Genomic DNA, 22393 nt, shown 5'->3' on the forward strand with positions numbered 1-22393 from the left:
GATGAACAACGAACCCGCTGGCCCGCTTCGGTGTGCTTCGGATGAACCGGTGCTGTTTAAGGAAATGTGTTTATGGAAATGGATGAGCAATGAAAAAACGGTTTTGTTTGGATTTTAATTAAAAAAGAAGCAATTATGTTGCTTTTGAATGTGTTACAATAAAATCAATTGAAAGTCAATCCAAATTGTTTTGAAAGAACAATTAAAAAGAACTTTAAGATTGATATCAATTCTGAGAATATCATGAGTCTGTGCCACGTAGCGCCTAAAGATTTGCAGATATTTTTAATTCAGTTAATTCAGTTTTTCAATATATTCTACCATTTTGTCTGTTTTCTAACACCAAAAAACTATAATTTCATGTCATTTTTTCAATCAATTTTGCATCATTTATCAAAACAGTGCTTTCTTGCAAAGGCAAAACCAACGATTTCCAAACTTCTAAGCATCTCTGCCTGTGTACTTAGTGATGTTTATCATGTTGCATACATTTAGGCTGTGTTATATTTTACATAGCGTATCGCAATTTTCAAGCAACTATTCTGGACAGCTTGAAGATAAACGAATGGAAAGTGCTATATTTTATTGATTTATTTCAAAAATTATACCAAAAAACGTGTCTCTATTTTACCTTGATTCAAAACTTCATAGTCATCATAGCTCGAAACATATTAGGTATAACAGTGAACTCACAATTACATTTTCAACAGCAACATCTATCCATCAATGGCAACAGTTTATTAAGACGACTCTTTGGTTTTTACTACAAAATACATTTCAATTTTTATCACAAAGTGCATCTCAACATACACACATTTTTGTTACAAAAAAAAAACAGACGCAAAACAATACGCTACCAAAATCTCTCCGGGTGCACACGAGCACACCCACACCTGCAAACGAAACCACAATCATCCAGAGATCACAGATACAGCTTGTGATGTGTATGCAGCATTCTTAAAAACTCCTGTCGCCGACGCTCGCTGCCCTTCCGTCACGGTGTGGCACGCATCGGGGTCCGGTGGATTATGTTTGGCCTGCGACGGATTTGGCTGCCCTGCCGCCCCGCTTACTTGCCGAACCCTTTCTTCGTCTTCTTCTTCTCCAGCACGATGATCTCATCGGCAACGTTATAAATGTCTGACACAGTCTGCAAATAAAGAGTGGAACAATAACGAAAAAGGGTCACCGCACATAAAACATGCACCACATCACATTTCGATCCAACATCGCCGGCAGCTGAATTGGCTGAATTGTGATGGCAGTGATTAATTCTCAAACATCCCAAACTCACACACTCACACCCACACGCCCACTTACATCTGCCTCCTTGAGCTTGGTAATCTTCGGGTCCTCGTTCCGCACCTGCCGCGCCTTCTTCTTTTCCATCAGCGTTTTGTCCAGCTCCTCCCGCAGCCGTGCCTCTTCGGCCGCTTCCAGCTCCGCCTCGGTCAGCTCCTGCTGCTCCAACTGCTGCTCCAGCGCATCGACCTCAGCAGCCACCTCCTCATCGTCCCCTGCGTTCGCATCGTTTGGCTGCTCCACCAACGCCTCGTCCACTGCCGCCTGGTCCGAGTCCTGCTCCGCTTCCGATTCGTCGCCCGAATCCTTGCTCGCCCCTTTGCCCACCTTGATCGCGATCGACGTCTCCAGATCTTCGGGCGTGTCGGCATTGTTCATCGAGATGTAGCCCTCCTCCGGCGAGGAAGACTCCTGGTACTCGTGCACCTCGTTCTGCCGCTGCATCGGTCGCTGCTTGCGAGCGCCCCGTCGATGCCGCCGTCGATCGCCCTTCCCGCCTTCCATCTCCATCCCCAGCCCGGACCGCTCGTCCTTCATGTCAAAGTCGCGCTTCTGTATCGTCCGGCCCAGCTCTTCCCGCTGCTGCATCAGCATCGAGCGCAGGTTCATGTCGCGCGACGGGCCCTTCTTCGTCTTCATGCGCAGCAGGTTCAGCGAGCGATCGTTTTCCTCGATCATGTACAGCTTTTCCTGCTCGAGCAGTGCCTCGCGCTTGGTGCGCCGTTCGATCTCGCGCTCGCGGCTCTGCTCCTCCATCTGCTGCCGTTCCCGCTCCCAGCGGTGGCCCTGTTTGATCAAACGTTCCGCATTTTTCTCCCGGATCGTTTTCAGCTAGCAAGCAAAGGGTGAGAAAAGAGAGAGAGAGAAACATGAGAAACTTAACCCATTTATTGTTTTTTTTTCGCACTGCCCCACGACACAACGGCTTACCTTTTCCCGCTTGTTCAGGATGTTGACGTTCGTTTTCTGGTTCACCAGAAAGACCGAGCTGGTCATCTCCTCCGGTATGCTGTCGCCCGCACCGGACAGGATCAGGTTACGCTCACGCTCGATTTCTTTCGCCTTTGAAGAAAATGGTACCAGTAGTGTACGGTGCGGAATGAAATGAGAAAAACAAAAAAATGTCCCACACCAAGCGGAACGTGTTTAGTGGAAAGCAAAACACAATCAACCAAGTGGCCGACGGACGCTATATGAGATCTTAGATGTCCCTATTTGATCTGCGCTTCTTATATCCCAGCCCGGGGTAACATCTTTCAGGTTAGTTACACTGCACTGTTCTTTCTTCCTTTCCTAATAACAAGCCAACCAAAACACCTTTCGCTTACCAGCACGATACTGTGCAGTGGAATTAAAGCCCGGGGACAGTTTTCCAGGCTATACTTGCCGTCCAGGATCAGTTGCTTCTGCCGTTGCCATTCTCGGTGCTGAGGTGGATTGGAAGTGTTTCCAGCCAGTTTTCATTATTGCATTTTTTTTTTCGATTCATGCGTACATGGGTGATGATGAAGGGCGAACGATGCAGCAGCCAGGTGACCACAGATGTGCGTTACAGATGTGTGTGTTGAAGGTGTACGTGTGTGTGCACCATGCAGTGTGTTGTGCCGGGATGATTGTTATGAGTTTCGCAGGAGGTGAAATAAATAATGGCAAAAGAAAGAGTTATGAATGATTTGATTTTGAGCTGGCTAGGTGAAGAAATGATAAAATATTGCGATCGGTCAAGCTTATCGCGATGGGATGTGAAATATATTGGCGATGAAAATGCAATACCCCTTACTAAAGTTATTGCTCATGAATTTTGATGCAAAATGTACACCAATACTATGAACTACTGTAAGTTTATATTGATTTAAATACTGAGAACACAAACAAGCGGATTATATTAAGCGCTCTTCATTCTTCGATTAGCTTTCTGCTGCTCTTAAATCTATTAGTACATTACAGCTTCCTTGAATTAATTACTGAGTAGAAGATTCTTGAAACGTACTCAAAGCTCATAATGTACTTCGTAAACGATTTTAAACCGTACTTCGCACACCTCCCCATGTTATACAGGCCATTCAGTTTTATAAATAAACACTTAGCGAAATGAATGCATGCAATCAAACTACTGGAAATTAAATAGCTACAATTATGACTGCTTCAATCTTTCATGATGAAAAAGAGATTCAAAATTGATGAGTTTCATGTGAATAATAGCTATCGGAAAACTTCAGAAAACTCCATTTTCTACGCATGGAGACGCCTAGTCGTCTGTATCTTTCGCATTAGAAAAATATCCTTCAATTGCCCACAAGTGCAGTTTCGTTCACCTACTCCAGTCAGCATTTTTGCATCAGCATTCGAGCTACATATCGATGCCACGGGAATGCTATCATTTTACAGCACCAAGGTTTACCAATTCACTTCATCTGCAAAGTGTAATGCACTGCTCCCCCGCTGCTACCACATTTAACGCCCCGCACCAGAAGACGACCATCGAGACCATTCAGGCAACCTACTCAGCTCGCCCGCTAATCTTGAAATATCTGGCATGAATGTCATGGGGCCGTAGAAGCATCGGAAAGCATCCTGTCGCGTGTGCGCGCCTCAAACTGCAGTCACGTATGCAAGGCGCCCAAGAGTTCATTGCAAGGATCAGGGGGTACGCGCGCTTTACTTTTATTATCCACACAACAGAAAGAGAGAGATAGAGAGAGAGCAAAAGAGAAGTAGAGAGCCTTTCAAAAAAAGCCAGGAATAGAGACAACAACTCACAAAAGACAAAAAGATCCAAAGTCGTAAGAAACGTACCATTCTTCATCAACTTTGCGCTCACGACGATGGGCGTGCGTGCGTGCGTGCGGATGTCCTTTATCCGACACACTTCGGTCGTAAAGTGTGTTCGCTTCGGGAGTATAAACTTTGCGACGACGAACACAGATTACCATTATGATAATCACATTAAATGCCACATTAGCCATTTCCTGCGGACTGACTGGGATGCAGCAGTACGGGACCAGTAGCTTACGGAGGCTCAATTCAAGCCCGTAGCACGTACCTTGCAGATGGAATCAAAACCGACAAGTTCTTCGGTCCTACCCGCCTCCAGAAAATTCCCGAAAGCAAAATCAAATCCTTAAACATGCTCCTCTGTGCTCCTAAGGCACACTCAAAAGTACACTCGAAAGCATTCCACAAGTAAGTGGAGAGTTATCGATTGACGTCCAACAAGTCTAGACGCAAGTAATAGTACCTCTCCCCCGGTTTTGTGACTACTTTAGGCCAGAAGCAAAGATTCAAATGCTTAATGTTTTACGATGCTTTTGTGCCTTAGAGGTACATTATTTTAACATCCAAAAATATACGATGCTACCTCTAAATATAGTCACAAAATTGTGTAACGATAACTAACGCTTGATTGTAGAAAATTGAGGTCAAACCGTTATCGGTAGCTTAGGGCAGACTTGCGGCTCGATATCCCAACATTCCTTGGGCCGAAAATGTCAACCGTTTCTGTTTTGAATGTCAACCAAGCAAATGAAATGAAAACATCTCCTGCTACACACCTCGTGAGAGAATGCAAGGAAAAGCAGAACCTTGCTCGATGTCAAAAGCCGACTTTTTCCCCAAAAAAACATTGAACATCACGTGAACTCTGACCATGGACCAATTTCGGGGCGGAAGTTGGTTTGGTTGGGTGCTCTTCTCTACCAACATCCTGAGGCCCAATAGGGGGATGGTTGCAAACGATGTTATCGACAGTATATTAGTGCTAAACGCTTATCACCTTTTTTACTATCGATCACCTCGGCCCATCCCCTACCGATAAGCACACTGCTGTTCCGCCTCCCTGCGAACCGAATGTGCAACGATGCCGAGAGCACAGTTTAACATTCATTCGATGGCAACAACATTGGCAAAGTAAAACACACCAAACAAACAGAAAGCGGAGCTCCAAGCAGACAGCGAGCACATGGCCTTTGGAGGCGAATCCAGCGAATGTGAGCAGGGGCATGGGCACTGCCGGTGTCGGAAAGGGTCGTGTCAAAAGGGAGATGGTGCTCTTTTGTCATGATATGCTTGCGTGTGAATGTGGATCAATGTGTGTGCCTGTGTGTATGTGTGTGACGTTTGTGTACTTTGCCGTGTGCCAGGTATCGCTCACAAACGGTTATCGATTTCACAAGCACACACATACACACCCTTGCCGTGCACATACCATCGAACTGGCAGGTGTATGGACAACTCAACGGAACGCTCCGTACTTGGAGAGGTTGTACTCTGATCGGATCCACTTTCCAAGATGTGGTTTTAGGCGATAATCGACACAAACCAGTATTTTTGTTTAAAGATCATTATCAAAATCAAAGATCAAGATTATATTTCTTCAGGAGATATTGTATCTTGTTGTGGAAAAGTTGTTGAAATTGGAACTGCTCTCGGAAAGATTGAAACGGCTTGCAGCTATTCTTGGAGAAGATAAACGAAAATTTGCCCGATCCAGCTTCTGGTTACATGAAAACCCTCAAATTCCTGAATGTTACATTCAACCGCAACAATCAAATGCTCGGCGAAAATCAAACAATCCGCCCAACATAATCAGGAACGAATTTTAATTGCATGCTCGTAAAATGCTCCAAGACAACATCCCCGCACAAACGGGCATGAATGTAGGCAAACCTTTCTGTAGGAAAGGACTACGAAATGAGCTATGCGTGCATGGACGGTACGGTTGTTCCGAGACGTGAAACTCGTAAATTTACTTCGATGCGACGTGTTTTCCCTCATAATTAAACGTAATTTGTAATTTTAGGCATCACACCGTGGGTTTCCCGAACACAATTAATGACGCAGCGGTGCTGCTGCTACTAATGAGCACAACCGGCAGCACAGTACCAAAACTAAACCACAGTAACAAAACGGCCGTTCGATCGAATGCGCGTTAGAAGCTCCACAAAAAGGTATCCCTCATTAGCGCAAATGGCCCGGTCAAACGTTGATGTGCACAAAGGCGACCCCAGAGTCCCTGGGTCCTCACTTACCTCCCGTTCGCTGATGCGCTTCTCCAGCGTGACATTGTAGTCCTCCTGGATGCGGCGCTGCAGCTCCTGCATGTATTTGCGATCCGTCAGCCGGACCACATTTGTTCCCATCAACTTCTCCAGTTGTGCGGTTACTCTCGGCAGGTTCACACTGTAACGAAATGGAGCGAAACGCGGGATGCGTGATGGGTTAGAACGGTACACCGAAACGGCCTTTGAAGCGACACATCACAATCACAGACAGAAGAGATGATGTCCTTTAGATGACTTCTTATACTACTGCCACTGCCACAAACACTGTTACGGTGACCACAGTGTTCACTTACAAACGAAGAATTGCTGGACACCTGCACAGCAAAGGCGTTTGGGTAAGGATGAAACACCGGATACCGGCAGCTAAGGCGTATCACTCAATCCCGGAAGCGTTTGTTCCCGTCCGTCGGCGTACGAAGGCGCTAGCTGACTGGTGGTACGTGTGGCAGCCCTCTGCACGGCATGGAAGTGAGCAACGAAACAGCAAGTACGCTCCGTGCTTAGTGTAGACCTAGGTAAAGGTACTGCTGTATTTGCTACCCCTTTTTTCTTGGCCATCGAGAGCTCTCGAATGCACACAACAACGCGAGCTCGAAAAATCGAATATTGCTGCTTTTACCTCCCCCCAAAAAAAAGCAACGAAAACTCAGCGTGACAGCCAATCGTGCTATTGACATTCCCAGGCACACCGAACAGGGTTGAGAGTGCGGAGGCTTCGATTTATGTTTTGCTTTCTCTGTGCCCCAACAATCGGGCATTGCCGAAAACAAAAGAGCACAGCACGAGCAAGCATGGCACTGAAAAACGAACATAGGAGGCCGTGTATGATCCGAAACCTGGGGCCGAATGCGCACGTGGGCTTTCCTTTTTTTTGGAAAAACATAACCTCGAAGCTTCTGTCCGTCCACGTGGTGGGCCGGGTGAAAACAAAATACTGGCATTGAGGAAAGACACACAAAAGCAAAGAGGGGATGGCACTGGTAACGCTAAATAGCATCGAGCTGGGGAACATTGGTGAGCCGGAATGGACGGTTAAAGAGTTGCTGAGGGCTGCTCGTTTTTAAGGGAAAAGGATGGCGGTGGGATGGACGGAACACGGCAACGACCAGCCCTAATGCCGGTTGATGCCAGGCCGGCCACACCGACAGCAGGCAACGCAATAACAATAATAATCGTGATCATATTTTTACGAGACGCCATAAAATGGTGGATTTGCTGAACCGTTAAGCGGTGTGGATGTGACCGTGCATTCGGTTGGCTCTTCCCATGCTGTTGTGCGTCGTCTTTTAAGCAAATTGTTGCAAAAACAGATGATATTTGTAATGTTTGTACAAAAAGAGCAAAGCAAAACCATGGTAGAAGAAAAACAAATCGATTGCAGGCAATATTTATTTGCTGTAGTTTTCAAACCATTGACATTTGAATTCACTTATACACACAAACATTCAACTAACAGAAATATTGAAAATAAAATCTCAAAATAGAGTTCAAGTACCCTTACATTAATTGTAAGAAAAAAATCGATTTGCCCAAAACTCTAAATCGCCTAAAATTAAGCAATTTGCCTTACAAAAACTTTAAATTTACATACGATGCGGCTAAAATCAGACATAAAGAAATACTTAAATCAGTATTTAAAGAATCTATGATGATTCTTTATCCATTTCTATCTATAATTAGCTAAATCTGCAAAAAGAATCATAAAAAAGCTTTAGTAAAGACATAATAAAAGCAAATAATCGACATTTATGAGCAATATCAATATTATACTTGGAAAATATCTCTTAGTTATTGTACACTGTGTCCCATTCCTCTTTAGACAAGGTTCTAATTATTGCACAAATATATCACACCGGCTTTGCAAACAAAGTGGCGGTGGCTGAGAGCCAACAGAACACTGATACCACACGGGCAAACCTTGCGTGAAAGTGAACTGACCTCCGCTCACAAGCAACCGGCAGCAACAATAACAACAAGCGCAGTATGTACACAAAGCAGCACCCACAGCGACCAACGCTCCGATCACGACTGGAAAACAAATTAAAATTAAACCCAACCGGTGGAACCGCGACCAGCTCCGGCCGCCTAGCAACAGCATGTCCACCCGGCAAATGGCTTCCTTCCTTCCACATCCATTTTTATCTGGCAAGGAAGAAAAATGCTACGCCTATTCCGTTCAATTAATGCAACGGAACGAATGCCGTAGCCGGTTAGTGATACGCAAACCGAAACGCAAAGGTCATGGGTACTGGAGCTGGCAACTCAAGGGCTCAAGGGGTGGAAGGAAGGATTAACCCACGGAACGACCGTGGCACAAGGTTCTCCGGGGCGAATGTAAAGCGATCGAATTCCACCAAGCACCTTTGCATGGCTTTCGTCTGCTCGCGGTCTACCATCCGGCCTGGTAACGATTTTCCCCCGCGAACCTGGAAGCCAACAACTCAACAATCGGCGCACTGGCTACTGGTGCAATCGGGACAATCGAACCGTATACATCACATATAAATAGAACTGGACAAAAATCGAATATCGAATCAGCGAGCGTACATAAAATTGATAAACACACCAGCGAGAGCGCCGGCAAACGGAAAACGAATGGTTTCGATCGAGGCAATGGAACGCCATCGAGACAACACTCTCGCCCAAACAGTGCTCCAGCTAAAACGATTTCCAGAACGGATCGTTATCCTTGGAACGGGGAGCAGCGCGGCACGAGGTAAGAGGCTTCGACCAAAGGATGCATAAAATATCGTTCAAACAGTTCTAGCTAGACGAAACCTCGCGCACCCACACTCGGAAGCTCGCTGTCGATTGTCGTCGCGGACGGCACACGGATTGAGACATTGCCCAGTGTCTGCGATGGCTGGTGGACATGGTGGTCTTGTGGAGGTGCAATGTAAAGCGTGCCGGTGGCAACTTTCCAATGAACCATACATAAAACAGTGCAACCAGGAATACACCCTTCAACAATATTCGGGAAAAAAATACTGAGAAAGCTTTTCACATCGCGGACACACTTTACATTCTCCGTACATACGATTTAAGGCTTGAGCTGCCATTGTGCCATGCTCGACTGTGTTGCGATATGCTGCTGTCATTTTTCCAGCAGCACGAAAACGTTGGCATTAGACATTCCACACGCTCGTACCATGCCCTGGTGCTGCCTACGTCACGACATTCTGTGGCTGTGGCTTCGGTTGCACACGACGTGTGAATGGGGGCAGCTGTTGCACAAGGGATATTTTCGGTCGGTGCACTCAGATTGCTCGCGGCAATCGAAAACGGATGTGCACTGTTCATATTGTGTATGGGTGCTGCTACTACCAGCTGCCACCATTAGCGGGTGTGATTTTAGCATGCGATATGTGCAATACCATAGCAGAAATGTAATTATAATCATAACCATTCTTTAGTGGTGAGCATGGCAGGGCGGTGTTCGGTCGTACCTTGCTTACGGAGGAAGTACCCGTGAAAAATTACAACAAATGCTCATATTGTTGCACAGATTTGCAATCACACAATTTGCCGTACATCTACTACGATAAGTTTATGACCAAGTTGTCGTAACAGCGCAAAGCGCCTAAATGTATGTAAAATAATTGCTCTATTTTAAGCCTGCACGCAAACTCTAATAAGATATCGTACGCCTTAATGTATGCAAAATAACGTCGATTTTTCAAGCAGCATCATCCATTAACAACGATAATCTAAATAGCTTTAGATCAGCGAAGAAATCCCAATGAGAAAAAAATAATATATGAAATTCAAATGCTCCAACAGGAAACTAATCAATTATACCACCTGCGCAGTTTAATTCTATGAATGCAATATTTTAATGTTGTTTTATCTGTTCCATACGCAAATCTTGTGTCATCATTGCTACGGGCATTATTTGCACCTGTCACTTCAATCCCCTTGTGTATCATTAGCAACAAGTGAATGGAACAAAATGATTTCCATCCGATGGCTGCTAAACGCTTTTCTTTCGACAACGATCAATTGCGTAGGTGAACATACAACCAGCCGGAGGACTGTTAACCGCTGTTAACCTTACGAAACATTCCACTAAAAAGGACAAACAAAAAATCCAGATAAAGCCAATTCCTTCCCCGAGGAAATATTCACCATCAAGAAAGAAACGAGCGGCAACGACAGAGAGAGAGAGACAGGGTGGCAAAAAAGCCAATTTATTTTCATCAACACCCGCGTCTAGAGGTGTAGAAAGAAATGTCCCAACCGCCCTGTCACCAGCCACCCTTGCATGCAGTGCTTCAGTGCAGCGGAGTTTATGATTTTACTTCCGGCTTTGGTGGTTTTTAATTAAAAATTGCATCCGTCCGCGCAGCCAGCAACGTGCAGCGAGCGTATCGTTATCATACGATTTAGGTCACGCTGGATTAGTGTTATGGCGTGCGGGGCTCGAGGTGAAAGCAACACATAAAAAGGTGTGCAAAAAACTCAATTCAATTTAGAGAAATTATAATTTTCTGTTCGCAAGTAAATTATCACCCAGCTGCCCGCTTCATGATGAAATGTGCTTCCAATTGTCGTGTTTGCCCTGCTCATACAGCGCACTCTGATTTATCTGATTTTATTTTTATAATGCACCTCGGGCTCGTTTGCAGGACCTTGCACAACAGAAATAAATATGTAAGCTTTCATCAATTTCATTGCCCCAGGGTAAGGAATATTTTTTTTTACGATCCTTTGAAAAGCATCCCTTTTTGCCGCTTCCCTCCAGCCTCGAATGCGCTTACGAAGCTCACTAAGCTAATTAATTAATTTCTGGTACGCTACTTTGTAGGTGAACCTTGGAGTTGAGAAAAGAATGTACCGTTGCGACAGTAGTACAATATTTGCGAACGTAGAAACTAGTCTGACCAATTGAAAAGTTGGTGCGTTAGAGTGAATCCCACGCAAAACCCAACCAGCACGAAGTTTAATAAAGTGTCAAACTATCCAAAACAGTAAACTTTGCTCCCAACACGACTCCTCGCCCCGGCTTGGAGGTCGTTTTGTAGAGATACAAACATAACTATTTTATTCCACGATCATAAATACTTCACACAACATCCTGGTCTCAACACTCACTCCTGACGTCTCGTTGGCTTCACCGCAAAATTACACTCGCAGAAGGTGAAGTCCTCCTCAAGCATCATCTTCTCCAGCTGGGTTTTCGGACCGTTTGCTTTCTTCATTTTGAGCTCAAATCGTTTCGTACAGTTCACCTATTCGACACTTTATCACATAATTTGATCCAATCGCTTTGTCAACCGGATATAGCTGCTTCAATTAATACACACAAACACACATTTTCAATCCACAGGAAGTTCTCAACGCAATCCAGTTGCTAAAAGCAGAGCCACTTCATGAGCTAACACCGATTCAGTTTGGCTGTCGTTTTGAAGATGACTCCACACACTCACAACGCGCGTTCATCCCACAACAGAGCGATCTCACGACAAAGCCACGTAATCAAAACCACGGCTACGGCCACCATCCCTCCCAAAGCGTTATCAATTAGTGCTTCAGGTGGTTGACATTATATGACGGGCGGTTTGCTTTCACAATGGCTGAAAGCCTGATGAAAGGGTGTCACCCACTCAGCTGGTCAGCTCGATAAGCGCCGACAGTGGATAGTGGGACGGCTTTCCAAAGGCAACACAAAGGACACACGCGCGCACCACGTCCAAACGACCAGAAGCGTAGTGCTAAACTGTCAAAACCCAAATCTTTGCCACCATCCGAGCGAAACCATTGACGCCTCGTTTTTTCTCACCTCGTTTACAGGAACACGTACACACACACACACACACATACATCCCCAGAGCTCAAACCTCAAAAGCCCTAGACCCTAGCGAAGGTTCCCATTCCCTCGATTGCAATGGCCATGCCGTGCTGATGGGTAGTTGACGTGAGGAAAACTAATTCAACACCGCAACAAGGCAACAAAAAGGCCTGAGCAACAACAACAAAAAAGTAAAAAAACATTCCTCGGGCTCGGCGACGAAATAAATAAAATATCCTTTCGGTCGTCGGTGGACGGCCAAGGCACACGAAAGGAAGGACACCCTTACGAAACAAAACAAACAAACAGAAGAAGAGCGCTCCGCGTGCTAAAGAAACGGCACGGGAAATCGCGCACAATAAAACGAGCCTCGTCGAGTTCTGGGATTGCGTTTGGGGGTTTGGAGGCTTGTAAGAGCTGGGCGCGACGAGTGGTAAAAGGCAATACATATCGCATGCGAAACTGGTTGCTAGAAGGAGCGGGATAAAAAGGAACAAAACAACCACACGGCGAACAGAATCAATTTGGCAGGTCCTCCTTTTGCTCCGGGGTATGCCAGAATTTGTTTCGTGAGGAACTCGACGCTTAATGGGTCACACGAAAGCGTTTGCCCGTTCCGTTTGGCTATGAGAGGGTCCCTTGCTGATAATCTAAGCCCGCTAAGCGTGCTAGACCAACAACTCTCTGGGTCTCGGTGTCCTGTGGAGTTCCCGCCACCTTTGGGCCCACGAAATCGAGCAACGGGGGAAGTGAAGATAACAAAGTATCTAGCGCCCCTATTTCAAGGGCAGGCAGGCATGGAGGACGAGTTCCACCCACCCACAACGCAAGCCAAAAACCAGGTGAGCTAAATGTGCACGGTTAAAAGGAATAAACAAGACATAAATTCACTTCTCGCCTAGTAGCGCTGGCGCTGGACGAAGTTGTCGTGCTTTCCGCTTTGGAGGCTTCCTTCGGGAGTTACAGTGGATGGGAGGTTTGTGGTAGTGTTATATCGGGCAGCTTACCCCCTAAAGAGGTGCCGAACATCAGCTCGATGAGGTGCCGCTCCTGATTTATGACAGTTTGACACAATAAAATAAAGCAACCTCGGCGGCGTCGACGACGTAACGACGTAATCAAGGTCAAGAGTGGGCAAGCGTACATTGAGGTTCGGGTTGTTGCCTTGGTCCCGGGTGCTGGTATTAGTTTTATCAAATAACCTACGGAATGTATCAAAACTGTTTCCCTTCTTGTCGTTGTGAACTTTAAAGTTCTACCTTCAAGGATTGAGGCGCACATTTCAGTGTCAATATCAACAGTAGCCGAGTAGTCCAAGTCTGATTAAATTGTTTCATTTGACTTGCCAACTTTGTGCCGGCAAAAGTCCAATGATAACATTGAAGCTGCATTATCATTGTCTGTACGTTTGTTGGAAAAGTACATTCTATTCCAATCCAAGCTAATGCTGTTCATTGCAAGCCACACCCCACGCACGTGGTCGCCCGTAGGTAAATCCGCTGGCTTTAGGCTTTTCGCTTTGGTACACACTGGGTACCTACCTCCGGGTGACTGCTTGTACACCGCCCACTGTCGGGGCAATAAACACACGCACAGCCAGTGAAATCCCACCACCACCAGCAATGCAACATTGTGCCGGCATCGGAGTGGTAGCCCCACTCCGGGGAGAATACAGTTACGATCGAATCAAATCAATCACGAACAGCAAACTACAAGCTTTTATGCCCGTAAGCTCCCGCCGACCGGAACTTAGCAGTGTAATCAGCGATGGATACCGCACACGCACAGCAAGCTCCACGACCACGGCTCGCTAGAACCAAGGACGTAGTGGCTTTAAGATTCCTGCAGGTGGCACACGGTGAATCGATTGGCCGCCCCGACACCACAGGACAGGTAGGATAATGCGCTGGGCTCAAAACTTTGTCCACGTATTACGCGTCCAACTCCACCACCATCAAGCTCAGCAAAGCGGCAAGCTTACTCCGGGGCATCAATAAATCCAATTTCCGTCATCGACATGTCAAAACTTAATCCTGTCACCGCGCCACCACGACTCCGGGCGATGCCTAGTGCCATGGTTGACAGAGTACATGGTTCATTTGGTCGATTTTTTTGCCAGCCAAGTATAATTTACAGGTAGCTGAGGAAAGTTTGCTTTATTTCTACTTCACACGAACTGCCGCAAAATTGGGGAAAAGTTTATAACAACCTCTTCATTCCATTTGATGTTGAAGTAGAGGCCTTTAAGATTATTTGAAACAAGAATGCCTTAAGAAAGGTGTTAATGAAGTTATAGTATGTCATTCAAGTTTTTATGACGTATTATTTTGTGTCAGATGACAAGATTAAAGATCCACAATTGTCATTTTTGTTTCGTTCTACTGAATCACATTGAAATCAGAGAGCATAAAAATTTCGATGATGGTAATAGTCATCAAAAAATAATCTTAAAAGCTAGTAATGCATCAACTACCATCGAACCTCACTGGTGGAGATATGAATGCATATCCAATAGTGGATTCGATTGCGAACTAGCGAAATTGGTAGATTTGTTATTTGACAGCCGATGGATATGACTCATCTTTTTGGCTCAACAACCGATGCCGGTCAAGGCCTACCTGTACCACACACTAATGGGCTTAGCTCTCAGTGACTTATTTATCAAACAATAGTAGGAGAGTCAGTCCTACTTATGGGGGCACGGTTAATTCGGGACTTGAACCTATGACGGACGTGTTGTTAAGTCGTGCGAGTTAACAACTGTATCACGAGACCGGCAATGATATGAAACACATAGGAATTTATAAATCCATGACCAATATCATGGATCCAGTTCAAACAGGCCAAGACAAAGAAGTTGTACTACTCAAATAATAACCTTAGATCTACCCGAAACATTTAAAATTAGATTTTTTTTTACAAAAACAATATCATAGACTCAGTCCATTCTATTGGTCAATAAAGTTTTTTTTACTAACATACCAACAATTTTATCGCCAAAATATACGCCATCTCCGCTCACTGTGCAGTACAAGTGAAGTCGAGCAGAGTGCTCGAAGCCGCTACTCGAATTGAGGGTTTATGGCAGCTGTACGTGTTTTATAGCACGCTACAGTGACGAACAACAATTGCTGTTGCAAAGCCAGGCATTTTTTTGAAATTTTGATACATTTTCAGTTCACCAACTAATTTTACTTAATTCATTCTATAACAAGTGGTTTCAATCAGCCATAAAAAGTCAATCAAAAAACGTATTGGATGAAAAAAATAAAATAAAAGAGTGTAGTCAAACAGATCTGTACCATCGCCAGTCCAAACCATATTCACCTGTACTCGATCTTTGGTCCCAGGTACTCCACGGGCAGCACGTCCACGTCGTACAGCTGGCGAAGCTTCGACTTGCGGAAGCGCACCTTTTTGCGATTCGCTCCCGTCCGGCCCGTTCCCGCCGCCGTACCGCCAGTACCGCCCGGCCCCGTACCGTCCCCGTTGAAACCGGCGTCCTGGTCGGGCTGAATCAGCTGATTGCCGGTCGGGAAAATCGATGGCAAGCTGCCGGTTCTGCCGGGAAGTCCACTGAACCCATCGCTGCCGTAGCCAGCCGCATCACTGTCACTGTCGCAAAGAGCAATCGTCGTATAGGTAAATGGGGTTTGTATTGGTACAAGTGGAGCACTTTTTATGAGGAAGTGGTGCACTAACAAGACGTGTTTAAAATGAATTTTGTGTACTACTTACTGTATTAAAAAAAACACACATAATTTCAGCAACAAGGATAAATTAATAATTACATAAATGTTAAGCAAACTAATCCATCTTTACAAATTTAACATCGTCATGCAAAAGCTCCATACTGGTATCACTCTGTCGAGCTCAATTACACTTAACCGATAAAGCAAGATAATTAAATGGCAGGAAGCAATCAGCGATGTGTAAACTTCTACTAGCTTCCAAACGAAATCTCCAGTAATCCTTCAACCATGCGGCTGAAGAGCTTTAGTTAGCGCAAGTGATTGCAATCGCCAAACAGGTTGGCAGAAGCCGGCCTCTGCACGGCAATGTGCTGTATCGCCTTCCCAACTTGTTGCTATTTGCCGGTGGTATTGCCACTCAGCACCGAAGCCGGCAACCATCGAGCCGGCGTTCGTACGGATACAGGTACGACGTTCGTCTGCTTCTTCCAGCCAGAAAGCTCGCAGACGACGCATACATCTCACTTTATTGCGATTATCATACTCATAACATATCCGCACACTTAACGGCCCCAATATCTTCCAATGTCACGAAATATCGACAAAATATAGAAGAGCGGTGTGCGGTTGCCTGCAAGAGAAATTCACCTACCCAAACGTAAGAAGCTAGCAGAATGGTGGTGGTGGGCACTTGGTTGGCAACAATCATCCGAACGAAGCGTAATAATCTGCCTCAGTTGCCTGTCGCAGGGTAGGCCACAAACCCCGTCCCGCGCGCGAAGGAAAGTCAATCAAAACGGCTTGCCACCGGCGACAACGGGCGGGCGCCTTCTGAAGGACATTCTGACGATTCTGGCGCGTCCCGGGGAGAGACGGTACGCATACATCATACGGCATATGTATGATGTGCACCACACACCCACCCCCAATCGGAGGTCACGCCGAATGGGGATTTTTTGTATCTGCATTTGCATATTTTGCGCATTGTGTGGAGTCGTGGGGAAACCTAGCCAAGGCGCTAAACAGACACTGGCACAGGAACAGGGCGGGGAAAAAGAACCCTGCCAGGATACTTTGCATACACTTTGAAGAGCAAACCAAGCAAGGATGAAAGTCGTCAGATGGATTGGATGGGTCTTACACGGTGTCTGTTTTATTTATTCCAGCCGTGAGTTGCGTGCTGATGGACATTTGATTATGCAGGGCACTATTACAAGGTACTTCAACGGGTGAGCTCAATAGTGTGCTTAAGAAAATACTTCACAAAGAAACGATTTACGCGAATCAACAACAATTTACTAAAGTTGCTAAATTTAAACTGTTTTCCGTTTGCCTCAACTCACGCACATCTCTCTTTCGAAAGGGTTGTGTCCCGAGCTCTGAAGTGCCTTTAGCTGCATCGCAATGACACACATATGCCGTTGGCAACCTTCGCAACGAAATATCGAATCGTCGCATCGTACTGCACCGCCCCTTCCGTCGCTGCACATGCACTTCCGAAACAGAATCGGCATGGCATGTTTTAGGTCAATGCTCCTGTTCGAGAGTGTGAGCCGTAAGTCCTTAATAATTTCAAACAGGCTATCAATATCAAGGGCGGATGGAGAGGGATGGAAAAAGAATTGATGTGTGTTGTACGTGAGTGAGCTGGCCGACGGAGAGGTTGCTTGAAATATAAAATAAAATGTGATAAAAACATGTAAAAAACTATCCAATAAAAATGGAAAAATATATTCGATAAAATCCTTCAACCTAGTCAAAATTATAGCAAATTTCTTATATGATTTAAGCCTATAAGAAATATCCATCTGCTGCCTATCTCAAGCTAAACTTTAACAAATGACGAACAAACGTGTAAAGTGTCTTTCTCCTGTAACATTCTCTTCCGGTTCGGATTCATTCGCAGGAGTGATGGATGACACATTCCTCCTGCCATAAGACCGGAAATACGTCAAATTGCAACAACGCCATGCAAAATAAAAAAGAAGCTAATACTAAACACATACCAAAAGAAACTTCTTAACCTAAACATGCAACGTAGGTTTCCTCTTACCCCTGTCCGGCCGTTTTACGCACGCCAGCATACGCGGAAAGCCAACCCGCTACCTTCAGCGAGTCCTGCCCGCTCTGCTTCTGAGCTTCCCGGCCCAGCAGCTGATCGATCGTACCCCAAAAGCTGTTTGCATTCATCTTGAAACACCTCCACAACGGACACACGCTAGGCTAGATTTTTCTGTCTGTCACCCATCAATCAACACGCAGGACACGAACGATTGCTCTCCCTTTCGCCATTAGCGCGGGTGCGTGGCCGCTCTCATTTCCTGGTATTCCTGTGTTCCGGTGGCGCTCGACGCGTACATTGACACTCAAAACCAACGTCAAACCGGGGGGCGATAGGTATCAATAAATCATCGATAATTAATTTTCCAACCCGTCGTCCATTCACATTTCACAATCTGATGGAGACGCGTCGGGGCGGCTTTACCCAACCGGCGGTTCGGACGTGACGGTTCTTTGTTTGCGGGTGCGTGGTGATTGGTTTTATGGAAAAGCTTTCATCGTTACACAGCAGTACGGTGGACCGGGCAGGGTGTGAAGCACTCCCGATGGTGGGTTCTGTGCCGGTCAACATAGTTACTACTGTTTGTGCCCATCAACAAGGGTCATTTACATGCGGAACGTGACCAGCAGCTTCTAGAACACTAGCCACGGGGTTTATTTAAAAAAATGGCACAAAAAATCTTCTTTTTTTCCTCTAAACTGCTCTATACAATATAATACAAAATCCGCACAACAACACTCCGGAGTTGGATGCACTCACAATGATCAATCGCCAAGAATTCAACCTAATTTTTCCATACACACTCCAAGCGCCCAAAAAGCTCGCAACACGAAACCGTCACACTTCACCGATTCACGGTGGCATCCAAACTGACGCTCGATCGAACGCTGTACCCCACGTTGTCGGTGGCGCCGGTGAGAAGAAAAGCTCCGACTGATTCCGGCTGTTGTTTTCCCACCCGTGCTCGCCCCCCCATACCCCTCTTTTCCCCCTTATGCTTTGGCCCGTCAATTCGTGCGCCTCACCCCCAAAAGTCAAACACCGAGGCATACCGAGCCATCAGGTGAATTTTCCACCAGGAGGAAAAACCCCAACGAAACACACGAGACAACCACACACCGCCAGTGCCGGTGGAGGCGCGGATGTGTAGTTTGCCCCGTAGCCAAGCGAGACAAGCCGCGGAATACGGTAGAATAACGATTTCCAAAGCCAAAAAACGCAACCACGCGCTTCGTACCGCTTCAGGTTCGTAGCTCCGGGCGCGAGAACGGACGGAGCTTCGTCAACTGATGGCCGTAAAGTCGCCTCACTGTTTTACTACAGACTGCAATAGCTTTGTGGGTGGTTCTGTGTATGGGTAAGTAAACTGTTTAAGGAACATGATGATTTCACGTATGGGCGATAGAAAGTAAACAAGGTCGGCTTGGGATGGTAAAGCCGGGGCAATATGTGGCACGGGAAAACACTTTACACACATGACTGCAGGGTATAAACCATCAAGGTGAACCTGCTAGGCTGGGGGAGCGTGTGTTCTTTGTGCTGAGGTGGACAAAGAAGAAGACGTTAAACAAATATTAGTGTTGGGTTTTGTAGGGTTTTGTTGAAATAACGCCTCAAACCACTTCATCGCGTGAACATATATTTATGATTTATGCATTTGCTCACATGTATTGCTTGTCAGTTTCATGTTTTTACCTTTTCAAATCAGTTTGATGATATTTTGTTGATAAACTTAACAAATTTTTACCAACTCTTTTAGTAAACTGTTTGATTTATAGAAGATTTAAACACAGTAGTAAATCATTGAAGTCTAAGAAACACAATCAATACACAATTATCGCTGTTACAGATTAAGTTAAAATTGTCAAAAAATCATTAAACTTTTCACTGAAGTGATAAAATTAATAAATCAATAATCAAATAAAATAATTTAACTACGATTTGGCCCAATTGTGACGATAACAGTATTTTGTGTGACATTATGAACTAACAATGATAAAATTCTTTAAAATATGTAGTGAAATAATCCCCAAACTAATTCCCTAAATCACTTTTCATTGTTACGCTCTGAATAAAATAATGAAACTTACATAAAAAATTGACCCACCAACTTGTAACGCCCTTCTCATTTATGACCGATTACGACGACCCCCAACACGCCCGGATTGCGATGAAGTAAATAACGATGCCACTCTCAACAAGCCCTTGGTTAGGGTAGGTGGAACAAATTAGCTCTCCGGGCGTTACCATTTTCCCCCAATGACTAGGACAATCCACCAACGGTAGCTTTAATCAAGCTGTCAGTTCAGTCAGGTGTCCCACTTTTCCCTCGGGCGTCATTCCCTGGTATGAAAATCGGGAAAAGGATTGAACGGCAAATGACATGGACGTGGCAAGGCACGCAAAACAAGGAAAAAAGTCATAATGTAAAGAAAGCGACAAGGGATGTACCCGTGCAGGGTGTCAGGCAATCGGTATTAACTTCGCTATGGTTGACTGCTCCACTTACTGGCAATTTCAGGGGGCAAAGAAGGAACAAAAGGGCTCGCTTTCATACTGGCACATGAACTCCCGAAAGAGTTCACTGAATGTCTGCCGTAAACTTGCTACGGTCGTGGGACAGCGGGACAAGCAGGAACAGTGTTTGAAGTGACTGTATTTGCAAGCCATCCACGGCACAACGGCCACCCACGGGACGTACACGTAATCGGGGAAATCGTGCAGAACAAAAAATCACCCGTACTCACGCATAGATAACACTTGGCCGTTCCCACCAGCAATCCTTGGTGTCAATGTCATCGCCAACGATGTTCTGAAAACGGGGGGGAAAAAATGATGGAAAACGGAGAAGCATCAGGTTATAAAGCACTGTACCACACACCCCTACTGGATACGCTGGTTGATACAACAAATTTTACAACTTGTCGTTATTACCATATCGGTTCCACCCGCTCTTACCGAAGCGTCCATCACGCTCACTGTCAGTTTCGCTGTTGTTCTATTAAAACACACAGTAAGGCAAAGGGCACACCGAAGTAGTGTAGTGCAATGTTTCTCGGGTCCGTAAACACACTGTAATTTCCAGCCCAGCAGCAACAGACGACGAACCAACTGCACAAATTACTTTTACGCGCTAAATACCGCAGCTACCGCTTCCCTCCAAGTCTGGGTACAACAAAAATTTGACATTTATGACACCCAGAGTGGAGCGGGTTTATTTATTATTATCACTCAATGTGTACTACGATCAAGCTACAAACGTTGGGTAGGCGACGGGACCGGCTTACTACGACTTTGCTCTCTCGCTCGTTCTCTTTGTTGGATCGCGTCCAAACCTTCTGGCCTGTGTCACGGGTTGATCGGATCACTCAAATTAAGTGATCTGATTTGCAATGCCAATCGGTGGCGCTGAACAGCAATAGAGAGGGAAACGGGCGTACATTTGCGTTGGATGGTTCACTGCGAATGATGATGCATGGTAAAAAAAGGGTTGGGCAAAAGGTTGGATTTATGGTCAGTTAATTGGAAGTCTAGTGCTGGTGAACCGGCGGACCACCGTAAAGATATGCACCATATTGATAAGTGATTTGTCAACCGTGAACCATTGGAATGGAGATCGGTTAGATTTATTGGTCTGAGTGCTACTTTTCGAGGAACAAATACAGCTTAATTTGTTTTTAGACTTGTTCTTACATCTGTTATCTCTACAAGAGAACAACAAACCTGTCCAAACACAATAGATTAGAAGAGAATCATTTTTCATCATTTCATTCCATAAGCAATCTAATCCCCCATTATGCTGGTACCAATCTGAAAAGAGTAAATCTACCATTTATCGTAGTATTTCCACCCTCTGTTCTAGACGTTCAACCAACGATCTTTATCATAAAACATCGGGCACACTAATCCTCCACCAGTGCCATAAGAACCCCATTTTCTATCGAAGCTCTTGCCACACTTTTCAAATGTCTCGTGCTAGTCAAGATTCTATCGTACACTCTGACTCTCCCCTGCCCGACTCCTTCAGCTCGATCTAGTTTATGTTTTTCCAACACTTCAAAAAAGCATCATTATTAGCAGCAGCAGCAGCAGAACGATTGACGGCTTGGTGCCCCTAAGTGCTGCCTTTAAGATCGCTAAATCTTCCGATCGCAGATCAAAGCGTACGATTCCGCAAAAAGTAAAACCATCCTGAAACGCCGTGGAATTCCTACTCGGCCGCCACTGACGGTGGTTGGGCGAGTCTCTCTAGCGCGCGCTCGCACGGTCTTATAGAAAGGCGGCAGTAACCTTGATTCCGTTGCGACCATTTATGAGGTTGATTTCATTTCGCTCTCTCACTCTTTACGATTGGATTGTGTATACTCTGTCTCTTTATTATTTGATTTGATTGCTTAGAATGTACCAACAAAGACATGATATAAGTTTTATTCATTTAACATGATTTTATTTGATGCAACTTGTTACAATTACCAAATTTAGCCATGCA

The 22393-nt window shown here is 45.3% G+C and overlaps 2 protein-coding genes across 4 annotated transcripts in view; one reads left to right on the top strand and one right to left on the bottom strand.

Moving 5' to 3' along the window:
* Positions 1-695: 695 nt before the first annotated feature.
* Positions 696-21153, bottom strand: LOC120958736 (trichohyalin). Of its 3 annotated transcripts, XM_040381720.2 has the most exons (8): positions 20863-21153; positions 20652-20716; positions 15478-15765; positions 6330-6480; positions 2631-2729; positions 2233-2364; positions 1321-2133; positions 696-1150 (listed from the first exon to the last, which is right to left on the bottom strand). In XM_040381720.2, the coding sequence occupies exons 1-8, from the start codon at positions 20872-20874 to the stop codon at positions 1070-1072; spliced, it is 1641 nt and encodes a 546-aa protein (XP_040237654.2). In that variant the 5' UTR covers positions 20875-21153; the 3' UTR covers positions 696-1069. The 3 variants fall into 3 exon arrangements, with proteins under 3 accessions (XP_040237654.2, XP_040237653.2, XP_040237656.1); XM_040381719.2 differs by lacking the exons at positions 20652-20716; positions 20863-21153 and adding an exon at positions 17896-18825; XM_040381722.2 differs by lacking the exons at positions 2631-2729; positions 20652-20716; positions 20863-21153 and adding an exon at positions 17896-18826.
* An 898-nt stretch (positions 21154-22051) lies between these two features.
* LOC120956864 (adult cuticle protein 1-like) overlaps positions 22052-22393 on the top strand; it is a 46215-nt gene continuing 45873 nt past the window's right edge. Inside the window, exon 1 of the mRNA XM_040378639.2 lies at positions 22052-22055. The gene's annotated coding sequence lies outside the window, so the exon portion shown is untranslated. The remainder of the gene's footprint in view (positions 22056-22393) is intronic.

This window comes from Anopheles coluzzii, chromosome 3 (assembly GCF_943734685.1).
Source record: "Anopheles coluzzii chromosome 3, AcolN3, whole genome shotgun sequence".
Taxonomy (NCBI): domain Eukaryota; kingdom Metazoa; phylum Arthropoda; class Insecta; order Diptera; family Culicidae; genus Anopheles; species Anopheles coluzzii.